This window comes from Coptis chinensis, chromosome 6 (assembly GCF_015680905.1).
Source record: "Coptis chinensis isolate HL-2020 chromosome 6, ASM1568090v1, whole genome shotgun sequence".
NCBI lineage: Eukaryota > Viridiplantae > Streptophyta > Magnoliopsida > Ranunculales > Ranunculaceae > Coptis > Coptis chinensis.
Window position 1 is genome coordinate 2,934,221 of NC_141461.1, and position 23,490 is coordinate 2,957,710.

Consider the following 23,490-nt stretch of genomic DNA (forward strand, 5'->3'; position numbering starts at 1 on the left):
AAGTATCGATTTTTAAAAGTATCGTCCCAATTATTCAACTTTCGACATATCGGTGGCATTTACTTCTCCAAACACGAAAAACGAAAAAGAAAGGAAGACAAAACTGAGTTTGTTTGTGTAGTGATGAACGTAGACAATCTGATAAAATGTCCTCACCCGCGTCTTTCTACAAACGAGGACCCACCCACATCTTCCTCATATGCTTCCAAGTTGATGCAACACGCTAGAGATCCTGATGCACTCTTCAGCGGTGGTGGTATCAGGTCTGTTTTTTTTTTTCCAACGTTCTCTTTCTTGAGATAGTGCAATGGTAACTTATATATATATATTTCATTCATTCAAAGTTGGAATCTTGCATAAAAAGTATACGAAATTAACACTTGAAAATGAATGGGCATTTGAATAACTAGTGAAATTTTCATTTTTTAGTACTAAATTTGCTATAGGAACTAAAACCCGCTTTCAATTTGGAGTTTATGTATGTATTGTACTAGAATAATTGAGAAGTGATTTAAAATTTTAGCGAAAAATGGCATGTAGGAAGTAGCAAAAGCTTGTTATATGCTTGTGTTGAGAGAGGGAGAGGGGGCATTTTTGTAATAGGAGCATATGATTAAGGCACTGATGGACTGTGAAATATATAGCAAGAAACTAAATGAGTATTACATCTTTGATACTGTAAGAAAAATTTATCTGATAAGTTATATGTGTGTTATATGCTTGTAAATGCATTTTGCTTGTGGCATAATTATAATGGACCTAGGCATGAACTCTATACTTCATAACTAAAAATTGGTTATTGCCAGTCTGATATCTATACAGTTTTGTAATTGAGTTTTGTTTGTTTTTGCTAGTTTTTTAACTGGAAATCGAAATGGAAGGTTCAGCTATGGATACTCTACTTTCAAGGGTAAAAGGTCATCTATGGAGGATTATTATGAGACAAGGATATCAGAGATTGATGGTCAGATGGTTGCATTCTTCGGCGTTTTCGATGGTAACCTTATTATTTAATTACCTAACCCTTGTATTGTATTTAATTTCATTATTTTATCTTCAATGAGTTGATCTCAACTGGTTGTTTTTATGTTTAGCCATTAGCATGTTCTACTGATAAACCATATAACGGGTATATATCCTCTTGTTGTAGAAGCTGGTCTATGTAATAGGTCACTGGTAATTGACATTAGTCGCTTCTTGGCTGATTCATATGTTGATTCCTCCTACTTGTTATGCTTTCATTCAGGTCATGGAGGTTGCAGAGCTGCAGAATACCTCAAGAACAACCTTTTCAAAAATCTGAGCAATCATCCAGAGTTCATGAAAGATACAAAGTCAGCTATTGGTCTGTTGTTGGTGTAAATGCAAACATGCTTTGTAACACCTACTTTAGTTACTTTGTGATTTGTTTTATCTAATGCACGAGTTTTCCTGATTGCAGTTGAAGCGTTTAAACAAACAGATTCTGATTATCTAAATGAAGAGAAAGGACAGGAAAAGGATGCTGGCTCAACGGCTTCAACTGCTGTTCTCCTTGGTGATAGAATTCTTGTTGCAAATGTAGGGGATTCCAGAGTAGTTGCTTGCAGATCTGGTTCAGGTAGGCTGCTTAATCCATGTGGTTTATATATGAAGTGAGAGTATGACCTTTCAATTTCTTAATTATGACCGTTCAACCAAGTATTGGTCTTAGCTATCCATATGTTTAAACAGTAATGATTTATGTTCCTTTGCAGCTGTTCCATTGTCTATTGATCATAAACCTGATAGAAGTGATGAACGGCAGAGAATTGAACAAGCTGGAGGGTTCATTATATGGGCAGGTAAAATATTTCAGGCCAATTTGTATGCTTGAGCCTGTATGTTTTCATATATTGGGTGACGATGAAAGAGCTCAGGATTCTCAAAAAACACTTCAGTGATCCTAAGTTAATTGTTGCACCCAAAGAAAAAGGGGAAAAGTCCAACTGCATGCATGAACTGAGCAGATAGTTGAACCGTATTATACATCTTCGCACTTGCTACAGAAGTTAATAAAACCTGATGTCATCTGAGATTCCAAATCATTATTATGCTTGAGATTATTTTTATTACTATTCTGTCCTTAAAAAGGTTATGATTAATAGCGTATGTACTTTTAGATGCTCAGAATATGATTATGTAGGTAAATAGATTAGGATATGATTATGTTCAGTTCACACTTCACAGCAGTTGATAAAGGATTAAAATGTTACGTGCCTTAGACTGAACTTATAGAACATATAGCCGTAAATAAAACATTTGCGTTGGTATTTTGTCATCCCATAAATAGCAAATATGTTAATCTTCTAAGTTCTAAATTCAAAGTATTAAACTTTTTCAGGGACATGGCGGGTTGGCGGTGTCCTTGCCGTGTCTCGTGCATTTGGGGACAAATTACTTAAGCCTTATGTTGTTGCAGATCCTGAGATTCAGGTACTTAAATGGATCCCCTTCAAGTTCTTTTACTTTATTTCCACCTATATAGGAGGCTGTTAATAGAGAGAATGGCCTTCTCATCATCTAAGGACGCACCTTTAAAATACATCCCTGTATGTTCAAGCCAAATAGCCCACAACTCCACAAAAGGACCAAAAGGAAGAAAGGTCCATCAGCCAACCAGGACTCACGTAATACAATTTTTTGCCCCAAATGAACAGAGGAATGCACAAAAAATATGGACTTTTTACCTAGTTATTTGGTTGTCTCGTTTGTTCTCATACTTAGGAAGAAGAAATTGATGGTGTGGAATTCCTAATTATTGCAAGTGATGGACTTTGGAACGTAGTGTCAAATAAAGTAAGTGGTTCATTAGTTGTTATTTCCTTTTTTATCAATTGGAATATATTTTTATCTATACTATTACGGATTTTGGATTTAATATTTTGGGAGTCTGTATCATCTGTCAGGATGCTGTGGCATTAGTGCAGAACATATCAGATGCGGAAGCAGCATCAAGAAAACTTGTACAAGAAGCTTACGCTCGAGGGAGCTCCGATAATATTACTTGTATTGTTGTCCGATTTGAGAATTCGTGAGTAGACATTTTGGTGATGTGTTTTTTATCATTGCATTGTTTGTTGTATTTCAAAGTAAACTTATTGGATTTGCATGCTCCTGAAAGTTGGGGTTTTGGATGAAATTATTAAAGCACATTAAGCTATGGTATATTTCTGGAAAAATGTGTGGTTAAGTAAAATCGAGGGAGTGAAATAATCTGTTTTATATCCAATTGCGGTATCCTTGTGTACAAAACACTTGTTCGAGTTGAGTCATTGAGTTCTCCAATTAACTTGATGAGACCAATTATATGATTACAACTATATAGGAAATCTGAATATGAAACTTAAAATAAATTATAGTGTTGATATTAATATGATTGAGACCATATGGATTCCATTTTCGTTGTTCTAGTCCTGCTTATCTTTATCTCTGGCTTTCTGTTTGATATCACAGGTGTTGAAGCCCTTCAAAAGGATCACATTGATAGGAGAGACACTCATTGATTGACGGAAATTCCGCAATCTGGTAATTACCCAGTTTATGATGTTTGAAGTTTAGATGCTAAATTTTTTAATGGGCATAGTTTGTATCTGATTGTGTCCGATGTTCTGTTGTGTGGCATCCACACAATTCAGAAGTGTAATTTGTATTTCAAGAAAAACACAAATTACACTTGCAGGGAATATTACATTTTATAGAACAGTGTAACATTTTAGAGAAGTTGATCTCCATCTTTATCAACTTAGCATGATTTTAACAGAAGTCTGAAAATGCTTAAATTGAAAGAGTTAAGGTTGATTAAGAAAAATCCAGAATTCATCTTCTGGAGTGTAGCTGGGGCGCTAATTGGTGTTGGTGTTGGTGTCGCATAACCCGTTGTAGCAGCTCCAAGAGACGTACTAATTAAGCTAGTTGGCGGTTATACCTAATGTTGTCAACTCCTAAATCGAAATGGGAATCGTTTTCCATTTTTACCGAATCGTAAATCGTATCGAGTTGTAAATCATAAGATTCAAGCCATATTATATTTAGGGGTTGTAAATTTTTTACATATATGAATATACCATAAGAAAACTACTAATCACTTGTTTTTTCTTATTTGCACAACACTTGAAGAGTTAGAGAATAGTTCTTCCATCATTCACAATGGATATAGGCACATAGAGACCATTCCATCAAATCATCAACAACAAAGATAGTTTATTTTAACAAAAAAAATTTATGTGTTATTGAAACTAGTGTTGTAATGCTATTGTAGCCAAAAGAATATATCATTGTAATTAAATTAGATTCTTCAAAGATCTTTTCAATTACTTCTTCGCAATGATATAACAAGTTTTTATCACCAAGTCTCACAAAAAACAACAAAACAAGAGTTTGAGAAGACAATCTCTACCATAGACATAGAGTATTTTCTTTTTAAAACCACAAAAACATACTACTAAGTTAGACTTAAATAACCATAAGTCATAGCACACTCAAAATTATAAAAGACGCTAATCATCAATTCCCAATTTATATATTTTTCAATCATCATCCATGCTAGACACATCCTCCTCGCTTTCGACTCCATCATCATCATCATCATCATCTTCACTTGTGTCTTCTTTCTCCTTTTCAACTTCTTGGACTTTCCCCTTTCCTTTATCTTTCAACTTTAAATCTCTCGGCCCTATAAAAAGATTAGAAATGTTTCATTACTTAAAAGAACATTGTAAGAAAGACTTAAATAGGAAATTTTACACTTTTTTACCTCTCTTTTTCTTCTTTGAACTTTCCCCAACCTCAAAGTATTCATGCACATCCATCTATGAATTATCGGTGGGAAGACACGGTGTTTTTTTTTTCCGTGATCCATTCATCATCCGATTCCATATCCTCCAAAGAGATTGGATCATAAGAGTCTCGGTCTCCATTCTCAACTCTTGTCTCTTGCCTAGCTTCCAATAGAAGATTGTACTTTACATACACCAAGTTACTAAGTCTTTGTTGCTCTAATCGATTTCTCTTCTTCGAATGAGCCTTAAAATGTACAAAACCATTATGAAACATAGAGACTAAAAGATAGCTAAATGCCTATTGAAACACTTAATAAGTTTGGCTCTCACTTACATGATCAAAGCCACTCCAATTTCTTTCACAACTGGTGGCACTACAAGTACAACTCAAAATGTGAATGACTAAAGTTTGAAGTTCCGAGCAACTCTCTCCATAAGTGTCCTACCATAATGCCGGTTGCTTCTTATCCCTCAATTGAATAGCCATGACACTACCAAACAAGTCTTCCGCATTGTGAAACTTCTCAAGTTGTCTATCTACCTTCAATCTCATTTGAGTTGGTGGGCACTTAATTTCAATGCATTGGATGAGACCTTTTTTAACTTCATGGTCGGCTAGAAAGGTAGGTGAATAATGAAATCTAAAAAAAAAGTATGCAACAAAATCCAAATAAGTGTTAACATAAGAAAAAACATTACCTTGTGCATTAAAACAAATATAAGTTAAGTAGTTAACTTATGTTGGATTAAGATAATATGCCGCCGCATGGAGAGGCTTATGCAATTGATAGTTCCACCTCTTTAGAACAATTTCCAAAACATCATAACATCTACTTACTACTCCCTGGAAGTTGTTCAAAATCTTTTCTCTTGCTTTGTCCATTGCCTCATAAATGTAACCCATGGCAGGCTTGGCATCCCCATCGACTAGTCTCAATATTTTCATTAAGGGAAGTACACACTTGAGGCAATACTTGATGGCATCTCAAAGTCAAGTAATTAGTTGCAAACCTTGTAACTATGGGTCTAAGTAACTCTCTTCCTTTTGTACACTTCCTCATCTTGTTTAGAACCCATCCATGCCTATATATAAACACCGTTATTTTCCTTGCTTTTGAGATAGTATTAACATGTGTAGGTAACTCACCAATATCTTGAAGCATTAAGTTCAAGCAATGGGCGGCACATGAGTTCCAAAATATTTACTTCCTTTTTTCCATCAACACTGCACCTGCACTAACATAAGCCGAAGCCCCATCAGTTACCACTTGTACAACATTCTCATCTCCAATTTCTTCAATAACACCATCTAAAAGCTCAAAAAGATAATCCCCACTCTGAGTCTCATCCGAAGTGTCAATAGATTTGAGAAAGAAAGTCTCTTTGGGACTATTGACAAGAAAGTTTGTGATTGATCGATTCTTTCCATCCACCCATCTGACATAATGGTACACTCTTTTAGATTCCATTCTTTCTTGTGCTTTCCCATCAAGTCCATTTTAATTCTATTCACTTCTCTCACTAAGAATGTTGTCCTCGCCTCATGGTAACTAGGTGGTTTAAATCCATTCCCAAACTTAACAACATTTTGCAACATCTTGATAAAATAGTGATTCTTGACCAAATGGAATGGAAGAGCATTAGCATGCAACATCCTAACTACATCCACACAAAGATCATCTCTATTTTGCTTCTTCCAAATAGAATTCAAGGTAGTTGTAGTACCACTTGATTTCTTTCTTGATGGTTGAAACCTTTGAGCAAAAGCATCTAAAGCAAGTTTCCTTTTCTCACCTACAAATTCCGCACCCCTTTCTTCATCTCCACCATCATACTCATCACCTAACAATTGCTTTTTCATCTTATTTTCCTTTAACAACTTAAAGAAAAACTCTTTTACACCACTTTCAACTTTAGCACATGCAACAACATTTTCACGAGTATAAGCTAAATGATGTTTAATTCTAAAATTACCTCCGGAGTACTCTTTCCCACAATAGTTGCACTTAAGTTTTGCTTTTTTCCCATCACCCACCTTAGTGCAATGTTTCCATGTAACATCATTTTGGGTTTCTTTCTTTTTCTTAGCCATGTTCAAATAGAAAACTAAAGTAGTAAAGAAAGAAAGTAAGAAAAGAAACTTTGAACTTCACCTTAAGAGAAATGTTGAAAGCTTTGGAGTATGAGAAAGTAGAAACCCTAAGAGAAATCTCCAAATCTCCATTCTACACTTATAATACTCTAAAAATTATTATATATGTGTGGAATGGAGACATAATGGTCGAAATTTAAAAGACTGAAATTTGGTTTAAAAATGGGTGAAATTGGTATAATTTTCGGAATAGAATATGGGCTTGGACCTGACCCAGGTCTTATTAGGTTGGGTTGGACTTAACCCAGGTCCATATAACCTATATAACCCTTCGTCAACAAAAGAAAGAAAAAATTGAGGAGGAGAGTTCAGACATAGTCGAAAAAAAAGAAAAGAAAGGAGAATAGAAGAAGAAGAAAAAGAAGAGTTAGAATTGTATGAAAACTTTACCTGTTAAGTTCTCTGATTTCTTTCTATCTTCTCTTTTCTTTTTTCTTCTTTTCTTGATCTGTTGCTGATTACCTATTGTTGTGTTTTTTTAATCGAAGGAATCGTTATTATTTCCTATTCGTACGATTTTGCGATTCGAATCCCCATTTTTTACCGATTCCTGTCATCAACAATTTACTAGTACAATTATGATCTATTGAGTTACGACTCGAGTTTTGATCTATTGAGTTACGACTCGAGTCGATTCAAGTCGAGAATCATACGACTTTGATAACACGAGTTATACCCTTTTGTAAAAGTATGAGAATGTGTTTACATCTTTCAGTTATATTGCTGTTTTTTCATCGAATTTATTATTATTATTATTTTCATCATTGTTATTATTACTTTTGTTGTTATTATTATTATTATGTGCGAAAAAAGTGAGTTCATATCTATTCATTCTGAGAAGTGCAACTTCGATTTCATGTACTTCTTGAACCAAAATTTGCAGGCTCATAGATGTCAACCAAAACCTAGTACAGAACGCACCCCCATGACCATCAACTTCTTTGTTCACATTCTGCCTTGAGCGCTTCCATACCATATTCAGTTGCTTTTACCGGCGAGATAGCTTATGTATCGCAGAAGTTATATCACCACGTCCTAATATCCTTATTTGTTGTGTATATATTCATACCCAATTGTGGAAAAAGATGGAAAAATAACTGCCACTTGAGAAATGCAAAATGCAATATGAATGCTAGCATTCACGAAGTAACTCAAGTCTTGGTGCATATAAGGTGCTAAACGCTTGTTTTGACCTTAGAGGCTTAGACAGGCTATTGAAATCACGGACCAAGCTGGTCACTGTGGAGCATGGATGAGGGCACTTAATCGGCTGAGAGGAAACTGTGCAACTTTGGTGGCAAACTTGAGACCATTGCTCGGTTAGATCTTATTTGCACCATGCCTGTAAAGCATATGCAAGAGTTGTAATATCTTCGAATTCACCAAGGAGACTTGGGGAAACTTAACTAGCCAACTAGGAATATGGTTTATAACTTTCCGATTTCACTTTGATGGAACACACTTACGCCATAATAGGTAAATTTTGCCTTTCAATACAAAGCAAGGCTGCTCGATGTTTATGTAAGAAACAGTAGTAGAGATGTATGAAACCAGTGTCGTAATATCATAAAACAAATAACGGAACAAGGTCTAAATGTAGAAAATTTACCTGTGTTTTCTGGTAGGTAGCTGATCCTGTCATGATTCTTTACCATCTTTGAGATGGGAACATCAGTACCATCACTTGATTCATGCATTTGAACGACTAATAGGACCACACAAAGTATTTGATTTTTGATATTAAGTAAAAGTAAATAAAGATTTTATAAATGTAGGAAAAAGATAACAGTGGAATGAAATAATGGGGAACTGCAGCTGAATTCCATATATAGTCTGACTGCGAAGTATTATCTATTTGAAGTAAATCAAGGGAAAATATTTTTTTTTAATAAAGATAGTTATTTATTTATTGCATAACAATGCGAGAGGTGGACACACCCTGCATATCGCGTTTTAAGCTATTTACAACAAACTGTGGTGGTCTCATCTACCAAGCTGAACATAAGGATGGTAAGGAAATAAACATATTCGCATTTACATCATCCCTATGTATATTAGGATTTGCCCACCATTGTTGATTAGCAGCAAGGTTGGTCGCCCATTTAGTAAATGCATCAGCTACAAAATTCACTTCCATGTAATTCTACAATATCATGTACTCATCTATCATCGTAATCGTGTCTCGTATATCGTGTACCACGGATTCGATAGCCTTCGGTACTCTAGTTTCCATTTCTGAGATAACTTGATGCACATATTTTGAATCTGATTCAATTATAATTTTATGGAAATTTAAGCAGTGCAACTTTGAGTCCAATCCATACAGCAGAGAATTCAACAACCATAGCATAAACTACTGGGTAGTGCCGCTCCAAATAAGAAATTTCCATCCTCTCCTCGAAATACACATCTAGAACCTGCAAGTCCAGAGCACCCAAAGCTGAGCCATCTGTATTTAGTTTGACCCAGTGTTGCCAAGGAGGAGTCCAAGCAATATACATATGGTTGTGCACAATTTACACAACTCTAAGGGAAAAGACTTGAACTTGGAGGAGGCGTTGGATTAAAAAGATATTATGGTTGTGCACAATTTACACAATTTATAGATTCACATATCTAGATCGAGGTATGGCTTACTAACTTGTGAACTGTTCAAATCTGTTTACGATTTTGTAAAAATTGTGGGAGACTAAAATGGATAACTCTAAGAGCATCATCAATGTGTTGTTAAAAAAAATTGTGACGCATCAATTTTCGTTGATCAAAATTGCTATAATCGTGTCAAGTACCAATGCATTTTCACAAAAATTCTAGTTTCTATTTCGGACAAGAATACTTGTCCCGTTCTAATTTGAATTTGTTTTAGACGGCAAAAGTTGTCCCTTCCTAATCTAAACAATTTTTTTTTAAACGCGTTTTAATTTGTTATTAAAAAAATATTGAAAAAGTTCTGAACGGCAAAACTTGTCCTTTCCAACATCTTGGGCCCATACAAAATCGAACCGTTTTAATTTTTTAATTAAAAAAAATAAAAAAATTATGGATGACAAAACTTGACCCGTCCAACATGTGGACGGCTAAAGTTGTCCCGTGCGAGTGGCTGTTAAATTTTTGAGTACTTTGGTCGAGAATTTGACAATTGTTGGGATAAAAACGGGTGTTTGGCAGCGCGTTGGTGAACGAAATTGCCAAATAAATTTCTATCTGTCACATTAGAAATGGGATATAACAGCGCGTTGATGATGTTCTAACATTCGTGGACGTTAATCTATATGCAAACCGTGGGCGTGGCTATAAAAATTAAGAAATTAACATTGCGGCCGGTATTAAGTGGAATTGATGATTCCAAGCGAGGTTTGATAAATTATGCAATATGCTACTCATGTTGGGAAATGGGTTAAATGCATGAAAAGAATTTGTCTTAAGAAATCACATTTTTGAGACGAGTTCTCTTTATGAAATTATGGAGTGCCTAGTTGGGATGTAATAGTCCCTTGTGTTGGATTCTTCTAGGTATCCATAACTCCGTAAGCATGATTGGACTGGAGCCTAGGGATGTAAATGGGGGCGGGTTTGCCATCCCCATCTCTATCTCCAATTTCGATTTTATTTCCCATACCAGCCCCGTATGGGTATTGGGTCCCCATACCCACCTATTCCCCCATTAACCTACTTTGACAAAAAAATAAAAATAAAAATCATGACTTATACTCATCATACTTATCTAACAAAGTAATTGTACTCAAAAATTTTAGATCATTTAATAAAAACTAATAAGCTTTCACAATAGTCTAAGTAGTAAATTGAATTTGCAAATACAAAAACTATATTCTATCTCAATAATATCTAAGTCTAAGTATCTAACCAATAATATATTTTTTATAGCATAAAGTGGTTTCTAGTGGTTTGAGGGTTACTTTTCTATAAGACGAGTCTTGTGTTCAACTTGTATACAATACAAGGAAATTAAAAAAATATATAAATAAAAAATACATACATACATACATACATAATCGGGTCGGGAGTGCCCCATACCTGCCCCATTAAGGTCGGATCCCCATAGAGCCCCGTACCCATGGGCATAGTACAAAATATCAGGATATGGGTATTTATCGATATTCAATTTCTAGATATGTATCGTGGATATATCCCCCTCTTTGGAGATATTTGATATTGTTTCACATGCAAATATCGTGGATATATCCAAAATATTGATAAATATCATAGATATTGTGGATATTTTTTAATATATCATGATATATTATTTATATTTATTTGAAATATAATGGTAAATATTAAATAAAATTATTATATATACAAAATATCGCCAAATATCTCAAAATATCGCAAATATCGCAAATATTATCGAAATATCACCGATACTTGCAGTCGTATATATCTCTGAACATATCGTGATATTTATATATCTTTTTCTTAAATCTGGATAGATATTTCCAAATATCGCGATATATTGAGATATTTTGTACTATGCCCATGGGTAATATTTACATCACTTGTGGTTTGTTTCAATATTTTACATGTGTAGGGTACACGGTACACACCCCTTAATGAATTTTTTTGATTTGGTGAGATACATGATTAATTGCCTAGGAAGTTTTCATTCTGTACAATTTTTGGTCGTTTTTTTTAAAGTGTTTTTAACTCGATTGTTTTGTACTGTTGATCACGGTCTATTCCTCTTAGTTTAACTCCATAGAAAAACTCTGTTCTTGTTAGATGTTTTTAAGAATGCCACTTCTAATTTTCAAACAACTTAAAACAAAAAGGAAATGAGGCAATTTTCTCTTAAACATAATTAGTTACTCTATTAGCAATACTTTTTTTAACACATGTTTTGTAAAGTTTTGGTTTCTCTGTGACAGAAAAATATCATTATCATGTTTTATATAATGTGCTTCACAATTTCATTCCAAATTGATAAAACCTTCGGTGTAATACCTGGAGGGAATTCGAAACATAAGCAATCTCAATTCTTACCGGAACTAGAATACTAAAAGCTCAAGAAAATCAGTTTCTCTAAGAGCATTCTCAATGCAAGTCAGTATTTTTCACCTCTACGTAGGCTCAATTTCTCCTATTTGTTACTGTTTTGGTGAAAAACAAGGTGAGAGTGCTCATTATATATGTGACTTTGAATCTCGGACGGAATGTTTGATTCTGTCTGAATGTAAAAATCGAAAAAACAGCTGGACGGAATGAAACATTCCCTCTGAAAAAAAAAAAACCCGAAAAAACACGCGGGACATTCACATTCCGTCCAGAAAAAAAAACTGAAAAAATATAAAAAAAACACATGAGACGGAATAAAAGGTTCCGTCCGAAGTTCACAACTCAACAACTATCTCGGTAGTAATTGCTACTCTCGTTTTGACTTAGTGACAAGTGATCGACTTTGTAACCCTTGCATTGGGCAAGGGTTTTTTGATAAAAAAGGATGAAAATTGTCAATTTCTCTCAATACTGATTTGCATTGGGAATGCTCTAATGAAGTTAGTAATATATCATGATCAAAATTAAGCAAGTGAGGAGAAAAAGCATGACATACTTGGAAGTTGGAATGCTCCGGATATTGGAGTCAGAAACAAGGTTAATGATCCATCAGAGTATCAGACCTGAATGGTTTTCGTGAAATTAAAGGAAACATCACTTTACTAAGCCATAAAGACGGGATTTCTTAAGAACCAGACAAAGCATATTCTCATATGGTCTAAAGACATGAATTGAAGTTAAACCTTTACAGGTATGTTTCAAGATTTTTGTGATCCCCCTAATCCTGTGTCCTGTATTTTGCATCTAAACCTTATCTTTTTTTTTTATGGTGACATCTAAACCTTATCAAAGTTATATGAGTGAAAACTCAATATGAAAACACGTATATTTGACAAGAAGAAGCAAACGTCTATAATTCACTACTACAATGAGTGTCAAACAACACTTATATGTACTAATCAGACATAAAACTGCTCTAACTGCACATCTCTCCCCTTCAGAGGGGCATACTCTCCTAAGTAAACTTCCAAGTGATCTGAGAGGCAAGATTTATCGATACTTTCATGATGATACGACTTGCAAAGGAAGTAGACAATTGTTTGAACGACGAGGCCAAGTAGAATCAATTTCAATAACAAGAAGAAGCAAACGATCCCATAACTCGTCCTGACAAACATCCCCAGTGAATCTCCGTGCACAACCAACTTCTGAAATGTTAACTGAATAACAACTATAGAGAACTGAATACTAATATAGAGGGCACTGGCTACCCCCATCTTCCCTTTGATCAAAGCTTTGCTCTTAATCATAGCTTGAATTCCATACACATCTTCCAATACTGATACTACACTGGCCAAGTGCCATATAACATTTATGTACACGAAACCAATCAAGTACACAATCAAAAGCACAATCAAAACCACTAATCCAGGGACATTTTGTCCCATCAAGAAAGCAGATATAATGATTAACGATATAGCAACGAAATTGTACGCAAACATGATTGTAAAATTCCATAAAAACGTGATCATAAGTCTTTTCCAGACCTTGGGAACCACGCTAAGTACTTTCTTGAAGGTCAAGTCCTTGGCAGTATATATACACGCAATTGTGTATACAACTGCCGAGGTAGATAGAAGAGAGAGTACAAGGACAAAGAGAAGATACGCCGCCTTGAATAACCAAAAAGTGATCCATTCAGAAGATAAACGATTCGAAATCCTATTATGCAAAGGACTACCCGTCCGGGTATAATCTAAAGCTTCTTCGTTACGAATGATTTTTCCGAATATGAAGTCGGAAATCTGTATATGAGCTAAAAATATGAAAGTTAAAGGGACGATCAAACCAAGCACGATTTGAGTGAAGACCTTCTTCCATGACAAAACTATCTTGTAAGCTTCTTTGTATATGCCAATGAAACCAATGAACTGAAGCTCTTCTGGCTCTCTGTCCATATTCTTTCCAGCAAAAGGTGGAGTACAGAGGAAGGTAAGAGAAGGAGAGCAAGTATAAGATGAGTTTCTTTGAAGGAAATAATGGAGAAGGTGAGGTGATGATGTTAAAATATTTGGAGTAGACTTTGAATTGTTGTTAGAATAAGTTTCTCTAAGGACCACCTTCAGATAACTACTGATTTGGGTGTCCCAGTCTTTACGGTTCAGATGTCTAGAAGCAATTACAGGTAAATGAGATTATGAGTTTATGACCACATTTAAATATCATTAGAAAGTCAAGGATTGTGTTCACCTAGGAAAGTGAAAATTTTCCACCACCATGGATTTAGGATCTAAGAACAATCTAGTAAGTGAAATGGATAGGGAGGGTACCCAATGGATATTGAGTGTTAAATTTGAATAATGAAATCCGAAATCAATATATGAATGAGAATATATGAGATAATGGATACAGATTTGTGGTCCTTCGGCCCTCTCCCTTCCCGGTCTCCAAATGTATTGACTTAGATATGAGTGTCCTTCATCGGACGATACATTGACCCTCTATACGATATAAGTTTTAAGTTAAGCTTTAATTAATGACCATTAACAGGGATGGTGGTCGATGGAAAATTATAAAAGCAATTTTCAAGGGAAAAAAAAAAATACAAGTGGACGTTAGAAAATTCTGAAATGAGAATGCATCATATTGACCAGACCATGTAGATGTAGATTAATTAATCTGTATTTTGTGTTAATGTAGTATTCCAATCTAGTAGGTGAGGAATATGACACATCAGAATCACAGTTTATTGGTTCTACCTGCTTGTTATATTTCTTCGAAGCCGGCAATATGACTTTGTTGAATGCTTCTTTCCACGCCAAGAATACCAAAAAAAAGTAACCCTCTTTTGAGACCTTCCAGGCAAATGGGAGCTGTCCAACACGTTATCCATTTGTTATGGTTAGTCTCAAACACTCAAAAACGCATTCTTTCTCATTCACAAGCTAAGGGGCCATTCTTTAGCCAAAAAAAAAAAGCTAAGGCCATTTGTTTTGGGTGTTAATATTTTCACCGTAAGCATAGGGCAGGAAATGGAGCGGGTTCAGATCAGATCAGATTATATCCATTTTTAGATCCATTTTTTCAAAACAAAATCATATCCAGATCCATGACCCGAATGGATCCAAAATGTCATACCATATTCGAACCATTTCTTTAAGTGGTATAATCGGATCCGACCCGACCCGACTCGAATTGGAAAGTGGTGTTGTCAAACATCAATCACGATTCACGAGAGTCCAGAGTTCAGACCATAGAGACTAGAAAAGATATTTATTTGGAAAATATATTAAACAAAACTTTACATTTTGGATTCGGATCTAGGAGGATCCGAACCGATTAGAGTAGAACCATATTTGAACCCGAATTAAAATTGGATAATCCATATCCGAACCATTTTCTTATTTGGACTCATTATTAAGGTCCAAACCCATTGAAATAGGTTTGGATTGAGTCAGATTCGGGTCAAACCGCACCATTTCCAGCCCTAGTAAACACTGCCAAGCTATTCTTGAGGGAGTTACACAAGCCACTAGTATGGGATGGAGGAATATATGGGTTGAATCCCAATCAAAAGCAGCAGTTAATGCTTTTCAGTTGGATGAAGTCCAATGGAGAATCAAAAGTGCATGACACAAAGCAAAGAGTAAAGTGGAATGGTTGAACATTACTCATACTTGGAAGGAGATTAATTTCTCAGCGGAGACAAGTGCTTGACAAGAATGCATGCTGGCAACAGGGACTAAAGCTTGGTGGCATGGCAAACCACTATTCCTGACGCAAACATAAGATGCAGCGACAACCTACTATAGACAAGTTTAATAGCTTAAGTGTAGTAGCTCCTGGAAATCCATTCCAAAGACCTAAAATACAAACTGTAACTGTATTGGGCAATATCATGCCTTTAGATATTTTATATGATATTTATAAATTCGAGATATCGACATAAGGGTCAATATCTCAGTATATTTCGTGATTATTTCAAACATTTGCAAGTATTGAGCGGCAAAAGAAGGAGGAAGACAATGGACACGTGTTAGGAGTTGATTAGGTCAAAGCTAATTGAATGCACTATATAAAGACTGTATGAGTAGAAAAAAGATTCATTCAATCATTCCCAGAAAAATTGTTAGAAAACAAGAGAGAGAAAGAGAAACAAAGTAATTGTAAACTTCCATTATTGATAAATAAAAAGTTTTGTTTCACTTCAATTCAACTTCATTCAAACTACATTTCTATCACTCATCTTCAATTACGAACAATAATTCATGTGATCTTAGATCAATCATCCAAAGAATGTTCTTAGACATCACATTGGCGCCGTCTGTGCATCGGGAACAAGAAAATTTGAAGTTTTCTTCTTCTTCAATTTTGAATCCGTAGTTTTTTTTTCTAAGTTTTAGTGAAAGAAGAGTGAGTAGTAAATTGAGAACTGAATCATAATGGCTCCAAAGAAAAGAGCAAATAGTAAGTGAGTGGATAATGATAATCAATCACAAACAAGGAATACAAGAGCTTCCGTATGTAAGTAGAAGCTTCACTTCAGGAAGTCTTGAAGAGGTTGAGGGAAGTGGAAAAACAGAATGCTATATTACTTAAAGAGAATCAAGAGATGAAGAATGGAAGTCCAAGTCAGGTTTTAAAAGATCTCCATGTGGAAGAGGAGGAGGCTTGTAGTTCAAAGTCAATTAGTCACTGCACAGAAAAAGTATCGGCAAGAAACGAAAGAATTGGAGCGCCAATGTGAGATACAAGAAGAGAAAGATAAAAAGAATCAATTAAGCTTTTCTTATTCATTAATGGTGATTTACAATATGCTCATATACCTCTCTGGTTTTCATGAGAGAAATATAAAATAAAAGTGTTGGAAATGAATTTGGTCCCCCTCTCGTTTGCATCCAATCCTTTTTATAGTTCCTCCACCTGGCTTCCCCCAATAGCTTTTTTACATGTGTCCATCCCTTTCACACTCTTTTGTACTTGCAACTTATAATGAATATATGGGCCTTCATGCCGATATTGTATTAGAACTTTATTGAAAAATTGTCGAATATCTGTATGTATGATATTTGGGCACCACATCGTCTCCTCTCGAAATTTTCAAATTTTATAAGTGAAAATTTGAAGATTTTGAGAAGCAATATAATAAAGTAAACTTGATTTTTATTTTTATTTTTATTATTATTTTTTGGGTATGTCTCCTAGTACCAGCATAGTGTTGAAGATAAAGGGAATGTGGAATTCGATAGGTAGCCTGGATTAAAGCTAGATTGGGCCGTTTGATAAGAAAGGGGCTAAGACCATGTTTCTATCGACTAGTATCTTCAACAGTATAGTGCTCAAATTCGGAAGCACTAGTTTCAAAAGGATGCACAAGGAATTCCTTCCACAACATAATCTAATTCCTAAGAGGTCTGAGGTCGATATATCCTAGTGGAAGCAGAGGCAAAGTTATGGCTATCGGTTCTATCGTTAGAATGAATATCTTCACTATTCGTACTATCATTAGAAAGGGTATTTTCACTCGCTATCATGACTATAAACAAAGAAGTGACGACAAAGGTATTTTTAGTATCGTCAGTTTAATATGTATATCATATAGTCAATAATATAGTTTGAATATCGGAAATATCGATATGAGGGTTTTTTAATCGATACATCCGATATGTAAAATAATATACCAACAGGTTATACGTTTAGATCATATTAGGTATGTAAATATGCAAACTTTTAAGCATTTTGAAGAATAATATAGTGTTTTATGCTATTATGTAACAAGAACATACACCGATTTACAGTCTTCAAGTTCCAAAAATCTTCAAATCCATAAACTGTCAGTTTTTATTTTCTTCAGAAATTATATAATAATATGGGTTTTAGAGTAACAAATAAAGGAGTAAAGAACTTACCTTATTGCTTGCAAAAGTTGGGTTCTGCTGGGAAAACGAACGGAGAATTGCAAAGATGAAGACGAACGAGTATATTTTTGGTTTTTGCTAGGTAGCGTATAGAAGAAGTTGGAAAGATGAGGGAAAGAAAACCGGTTTATTTAAATTTTTATATTTAAAATTTGGACCGGGTTGGTATCTAGGCCCAGATATGAAAATAAGTGTTTCTGATATAACCGCTTCTCGAAAAGTTGAAATTTGAAGTGAAATTTCAAATTTCGAGAGGGGGCGATGTAATGGGCAAATATCATGCATTTAGATATTTTATCTGATATTTCAAAACTCGAGATATCGACATAAAAGTCAATATCTCGATATATTTCGTGGTTATTTTAAACATTTGCAGGTATTAAGTGGGAAAATAAGGAAGACAATGGATACGTGTCAAGAGTTGATTAGGCCAAAGCTAATTGAAGACACTATAAAGACGGGATGAGTAGAAAAAATATTCATTCGATCATTCCCAGAAAAATTGTTAGAAAACAAGAGAAAGAAAGAGAGAAACAGAGCAATTGTAAACTTCCATTATTGATAAATAAAAAACTTTGTTTTACTTCAATTCAACCTCATTCAAACTACATTTCTATCACTCATCTTCAATTATGAACAGTAATTTGTATGATCTTAGATCAATCATCTAAAGATTGTTCTTAGACATCACAGTAACTCTTCTCTTTTTTATTTTCCTTTTGCATCTCTCTCGGTACTTTTTCCAGTTATAATCAAAATTACTCTTTAGCAAAAAAAATAAAAAATGATAAGCTCACCAAAAATATAGTAATTTGCCCATTATACCCTCTACTTTTTCATCCATTACCGCCACTAAACTACCTTCCTTTTCTAATCTTTATCTTTCTGAAAACTAACTGTGGACTGTTATGGATCCATTAACCATTTAAACATGACCATGACCAAAAAGCTCGTACACTTCCTAAAAATCTTTAAGGAATTCGAATCATTAGTAAGGAATCTGATTTTTTTTTTGGCAAATCAAAAGAGCCTGTGAAATGGTAAATCTGTGTTTGCACTCACTTCTCTGCGTCACATACTCTCTTAATAATTAATTCATTGATGACCAAAGGAAATATATGCACCTTGAATAAAAGTACAGCGTTCAAGCTATTAAAACTAGAAGTGATATGTTATTCTTCTTTTACCACTGAAGGAATAGTGGTCTCAGAAGATGGGATTTGTGAGTTTGTACTGACATATTGGAGTGCCATGCATGAATTTCGTTCTTTTTGCCATTTAAACCTGAGATTAAGGTTTGTTTCTTCTTCTTTAAGATTTTTCCGTTTCAAATAGCTGAGTTACTAAGACTAAGAGTAGTGGGGTACCGGTGATGTTAATTCAGTACGAGTTGGTTTGGTTATCGGAAAGAGAAGTGGCAGTCTTCATCAAGTTATGTAAAGGGGGCGTATAATAGGCAAAATGAATATTTTGCGGTGAACTTATAATTCTCTGACGGTGAATATATTATCACCCTTTGTTTTTGCTTCTTATAAGACCACTACCACCACCACCACCACCTTGATATCAAGGTAATTTCTTAAAATCGATATTCTAATTATCAAAATTGATTTGAAACATAAAATCAAATTATACGTTTGTTTCAAATTAATCTATTCAAGTTAAATGTGACGTAAAGTAGAGTTATATTTATCAAATAACAATCTATAGAATGTTGTGTATTTGTTTTTTCTATTTTTACAAGTGCTTATAAAAAGAAATTAAAATGAAAAGCAAACCACTTTATAAGACCAGAATAAGACCCTCTTATAACTTAATAACAAAAAAAACAAATAGCCCGTTAAGTCACTGATAAGAGCTCAAAATTGTAGTTTTAACCCCTTAACAATAATACTTTTAGACCAATTATGCGAGTAATAAATAAGAGTTAATGCTAATTACATACTTTTATGTATTCTAGGCATTGAAGTCAATTATGTGCAGAAATGTGCTACTTTGGCGATATAAATGAGCAAGGGTTGGTTGCTAAGAAGTTATGTGATTAAATGCTAAGATTCAAGGAGAAAAAGCCTTTGTGCGGCGCGGTTGAAAAGTCGAGTCAACGCTGGCGTAAAACAAAGATACAAAAGTCGTGAGAACTTAGAAGATCGTATTTTTACAAAGCCTTGAGCGATAGCCCTAAATCTTGCATCGTTCTATCGGACCGATTGGGGATTTCGAATCCCTCAAATATATTTAATTTGTTACCCGTTTTTCATGGGTTAGACCATGAAAAGCCTTATCGACATTATCGTAGGATTGACCAAGTCCTTACTACATTCTACCATCCTACGGTTGGTCTTGAACAAATTAAACTAAGGGTATTTCCCTTCACTTTAGCCGATAAAGGCGACGTCTTGGTGCTTGCGCCAAGCACCAAATTCTGTGGACTCGTGGGCTAAACTTGTTCAACTATTTATGAAATATTTTTACCCACCACTGAAGACCGATGAAATGCTTTCCAAGATTCATTTCTTTCGACAGAATCCTCATGAATCATCTTCAGAGGCTTGTAATCGTTTCACCGATCTACTTATAGAGTGTCCACATCATAACCTCGTGAAAGACACGCTAGTTCGTGCATTTTTCAAGAAACTGTTACACCACCACAAGGAGGTGCTTGACATAATGAATGAGGGTAGTTTCCTAAATAAGGGAGCTTCAGAGGCTTATAAATTTTTAAAAGATCAAACTAAACGTAATAATAACTGGGGGGTAGTGACGATTTCTCCCGTTCCGCTAGTTCTTCTACAACAGTTAAAGCCGCCGGTATGTTTGAGATGAAACCCGATCTGGAACTTAAAAATTTAATCGAATTTCTAACTAAAAAGGTAGAGGCTATTTCTGTTCAACAAACGCCTATCCCCGTCATGAATGTCAACTCCAATCCATGTAATTTCTGTTTGAGTCCAGAGCATCCCGACAGCCTCGACTCCTATTGTCCTTTCGCCTATGAACAACAACAATCACAACAAGATAATGTTTGTTCCATTAATAGCGAACTGAACGCAGCTTGGCGACAAAATCTCAACTTCGGTTGGCGAAATAATCAACAACCTCCAAGGTTGTTTAACCCAAATGTTAGGCCAACAAACAATTACAACCAAGGTCCACCAAGGCAAGGACAAGGTCAGGGTAATTATAATTATAACAACCAAGCTCAAACATGAATATCTCTTGCGTTAAAGGATGATCTGAGATGACTAGACTGGAAATTGCTTCCAGGAAGATGCAAGGTAGGAACATTTGGTTGTGGCCATGCCATGGATGAGTGTGAAATGCCACTGGCTGACGGAGACATCGGTGGCGTGAAAGGATTAGGTGACATGACAGAAGCCGAGGACGAGGAGGCTGGCAGTAGACTCAAGGCAGCAACCATTTCCATAGCAGCAGATGTAGTTGATCGGGGAGAAGGAACAGCAGAGCCTGTGGACACAGAAAGGACTAAGCTCTTCAGTTGTGTGCGCAGAGAAACACACTCTTTGCATGCAGCCCGTACCATCTTTGCAGAGGCGTGTCCGACACACTCTTTGCATGCAGCCCATACCATCTTTGCAGAGGCGTGTCCGATACTGTGCAGGGTGAAGCCAACACTCAAAAACTCCATGAGCATATTCACATAAATCACCCTCCCCCGCACTCCCCAGGAACTCACGGGCAAGGAACACAACTGTAGTGAAACTTCCTTGGGTCTCTTCTTCTAGCATTTTCACCCGGGTGAACAAAAGGACACTCCGTCCAGTCATGAGAATATGCCCTTGAACAAGGTCGAACCTTGAAGGAGAACATGCAAAATTCATCAGTTGCATAAATGTTGTTCTTAATGTCGGGGAGTGATGGATCAGTAGGGTATTCTTTCTTCTCCGACATCAAAGAAGCTGGGAGATCATTGTACTTTGTCATTGGCGATGAAGTCGAATCTGAAACAAAAGATGGAGATCCATTCTCCGGTGATGATGAGAGCGGCGGAGAGTTTGAATTCGATAAAGCTGTTACAATCCTTAGATTGTGTTCCCCAGAAGAACCAAATGATCCATTATTGGTGAGGAGTTCTTCAAGTGCAATTTTCATATCAGGAAGCTTCGGAGAAACATTTTATCAAAAATTTCGACCCGTCTTTGCACTTGATAAGTTCTTTTGATATATAGTATTTCTCATCTGCGGTGTAAACCGTCTTTGCACTTGATAAGTTCTTTTGATATATAGTATTTCTCATCTGCGGTGTAAATGATACTATAGATGATAAGCTAATGACACATAATTAGTAGAGAGAGAGAGAGCGCGCCTTGAGGTTGAATTTCGGTACTTTGTACTGTAGGCACGCAAGTATCGCTCGAACAAAATCAGTCCAGCTAGCTACTTGGTGTTACTGTGTTTGATTTGAAGTTGCTATTTGTTGGTCCCCCTAATTGAGAATTTGAGATAAAATATCCCAGCTGTAAGCCATGAGCCACCGTAGAGGACTGCACCCAAATCGAACAACCAACTCATTTTGTGTCCACGCTAATATTGCATCCATTAGTTTTTCACTTCAGACCATAGACTGATGTTTTGAGAATGCTCATTACTAAACCCTCTTCTTCTTTGCATCAAGCTAATAATAATAATGTCGGTAAAGCCTTTGCAAGCAGCTTAATTTTGTGCACGGAACCTCATGTCCTTGGAGGGGAAATAGCTGTGCGGAAAGCTTGGTTAAGTTTCCTCCAACCCCACCTTCAGTACTAATTGGGGGCTTTAAGGATCGATGCGACGGATTGTTACAATTTGTTTCCCTTTCTGTTATTGCTGCCTCTGCAATTGGTCAGATACATAATGATTTTAAAAAATAAATTAAAAAATAGAAATAATAATAATAATAATATGAGAACGGTCCCCATTAATATTGGACACATTGAATATTTCTATAAATTTGTGTTTTCAACAAATTTTTTTTTGAATCATTACAATATTCTATAGTTAAAACTTTTTGGTACATAATAATTCAAAAATTAAATGTTAAAAATGTTAAAAAAAAAATCAAATCAATAATACGACATTGGAGGTGGAGGTAAACTCATGATGATAAATTTCTTCTTTCTTTAATATTTATACGAAATCTAGCCTACCTCTTTTCACTTGGTGTCTTACATATTCTAATAACTTGATTCAAAAATCAAAATTCAACAGCACCATACTAAGATTTTTATCGATGAGGATGTCATACTACCATATGATTAGAGTTTGTAGAATCAATTTATTGAAACCACCAAAAGAGGCTTTGTGGTATGACCTTAACTAAACAAACTATGGTATTTTGCAAAAAGGCTTCACTCAGTTGACCCCTAACCTTTGTAACTATAGGTTTACCTTGATCTTAAAGTCAGATTTTGCTTCAATCTATGGTGCATCCTTTCTTCCCAAGATTACAAAGTGAAAGTATGATGACTAGAAAGGTACAATATGGTCTCGAAAGTTGTATCTAATTGATTATTTAGGTTTGTATTCCAATTTTCTAACAATTTATTCATTTGAATATCATGGATTATTATTTTTTAAAACAACTTTCATATGTCCATAACCTTGCTACATCAAT

General features: G+C 35.2%; 2 protein-coding genes and 2 pseudogenes across 5 annotated transcripts; 1 reads left to right on the plus strand and 3 right to left on the minus strand.

Annotated features, from left to right (window-relative positions):
- Positions 1–62: 62 nt before the first annotated feature.
- On the plus strand, positions 63–8,480 carry LOC147490744 (Protein phosphatase 2C family protein). Of its 4 annotated transcripts, none has more exons than XR_015198521.1 (10): positions 64–263; positions 855–997; positions 1,247–1,345; positions 1,442–1,600; positions 1,737–1,823; positions 2,363–2,454; positions 2,746–2,817; positions 2,928–3,052; positions 3,475–3,546; positions 7,835–8,480. XR_015198521.1 is itself a non-coding variant. In XM_086565813.1 (9 exons), exons 1-9 carry the CDS (start codon positions 124–126, stop codon positions 3,479–3,481), a joined length of 924 nt encoding a protein of 307 aa, XP_086421939.1. In that variant the 5' UTR covers positions 65–123; the 3' UTR covers positions 3,482–3,741. The 4 variants fall into 4 exon arrangements, 2 of the variants coding, with proteins under 2 accessions (XP_086421940.1, XP_086421939.1); XR_015198522.1 differs by having other exon boundaries at positions 8,150–8,480; XM_086565813.1 differs by lacking the exon at positions 7,835–8,480 and having other exon boundaries at positions 65–263; positions 3,475–3,741.
- Positions 4,705–7,022, minus strand: LOC147490745 (uncharacterized; annotated as a pseudogene).
- Positions 8,481–12,849: 4,369 nt separating the features above from the next.
- On the minus strand, positions 12,850–14,143 carry LOC147490746 (uncharacterized). Its single transcript, XM_086563801.1, has one exon. The coding sequence runs from the start codon at positions 13,917–13,919 to the stop codon at positions 12,921–12,923; it is 999 nt and encodes a 332-aa protein (XP_086419927.1). The 5' UTR covers positions 13,920–14,143; the 3' UTR covers positions 12,850–12,920.
- A 6,935-nt stretch (positions 14,144–21,078) lies between these two features.
- LOC147490747 (zinc finger CCCH domain-containing protein 30-like) lies at positions 21,079–22,078 on the minus strand (annotated as a pseudogene).
- Between the last annotated feature and the right edge of the window lie 1,412 nt (positions 22,079–23,490).

Coding starts and splice junctions, on each gene's coding strand:
- LOC147490744 (XM_086565813.1), top strand. CDS start 124: ATGAACGTAGACAATCTGATAAAATGTCCTCACCCGCGTCTTTCTACA. Junction 2,455..2,745: donor TTGCAGATCCTGAGATTCAG/GTACTTAAATGG, acceptor TCTCATACTTAG/GAAGAAGAAATTGATGGTGT. Junction 2,818..2,927: donor GGAACGTAGTGTCAAATAAA/GTAAGTGGTTCA, acceptor ATCATCTGTCAG/GATGCTGTGGCATTAGTGCA.
- LOC147490746 (XM_086563801.1), bottom strand. CDS start 13,919: ATGGACAGAGAGCCAGAAGAGCTTCAGTTCATTGGTTTCATTGGCATA.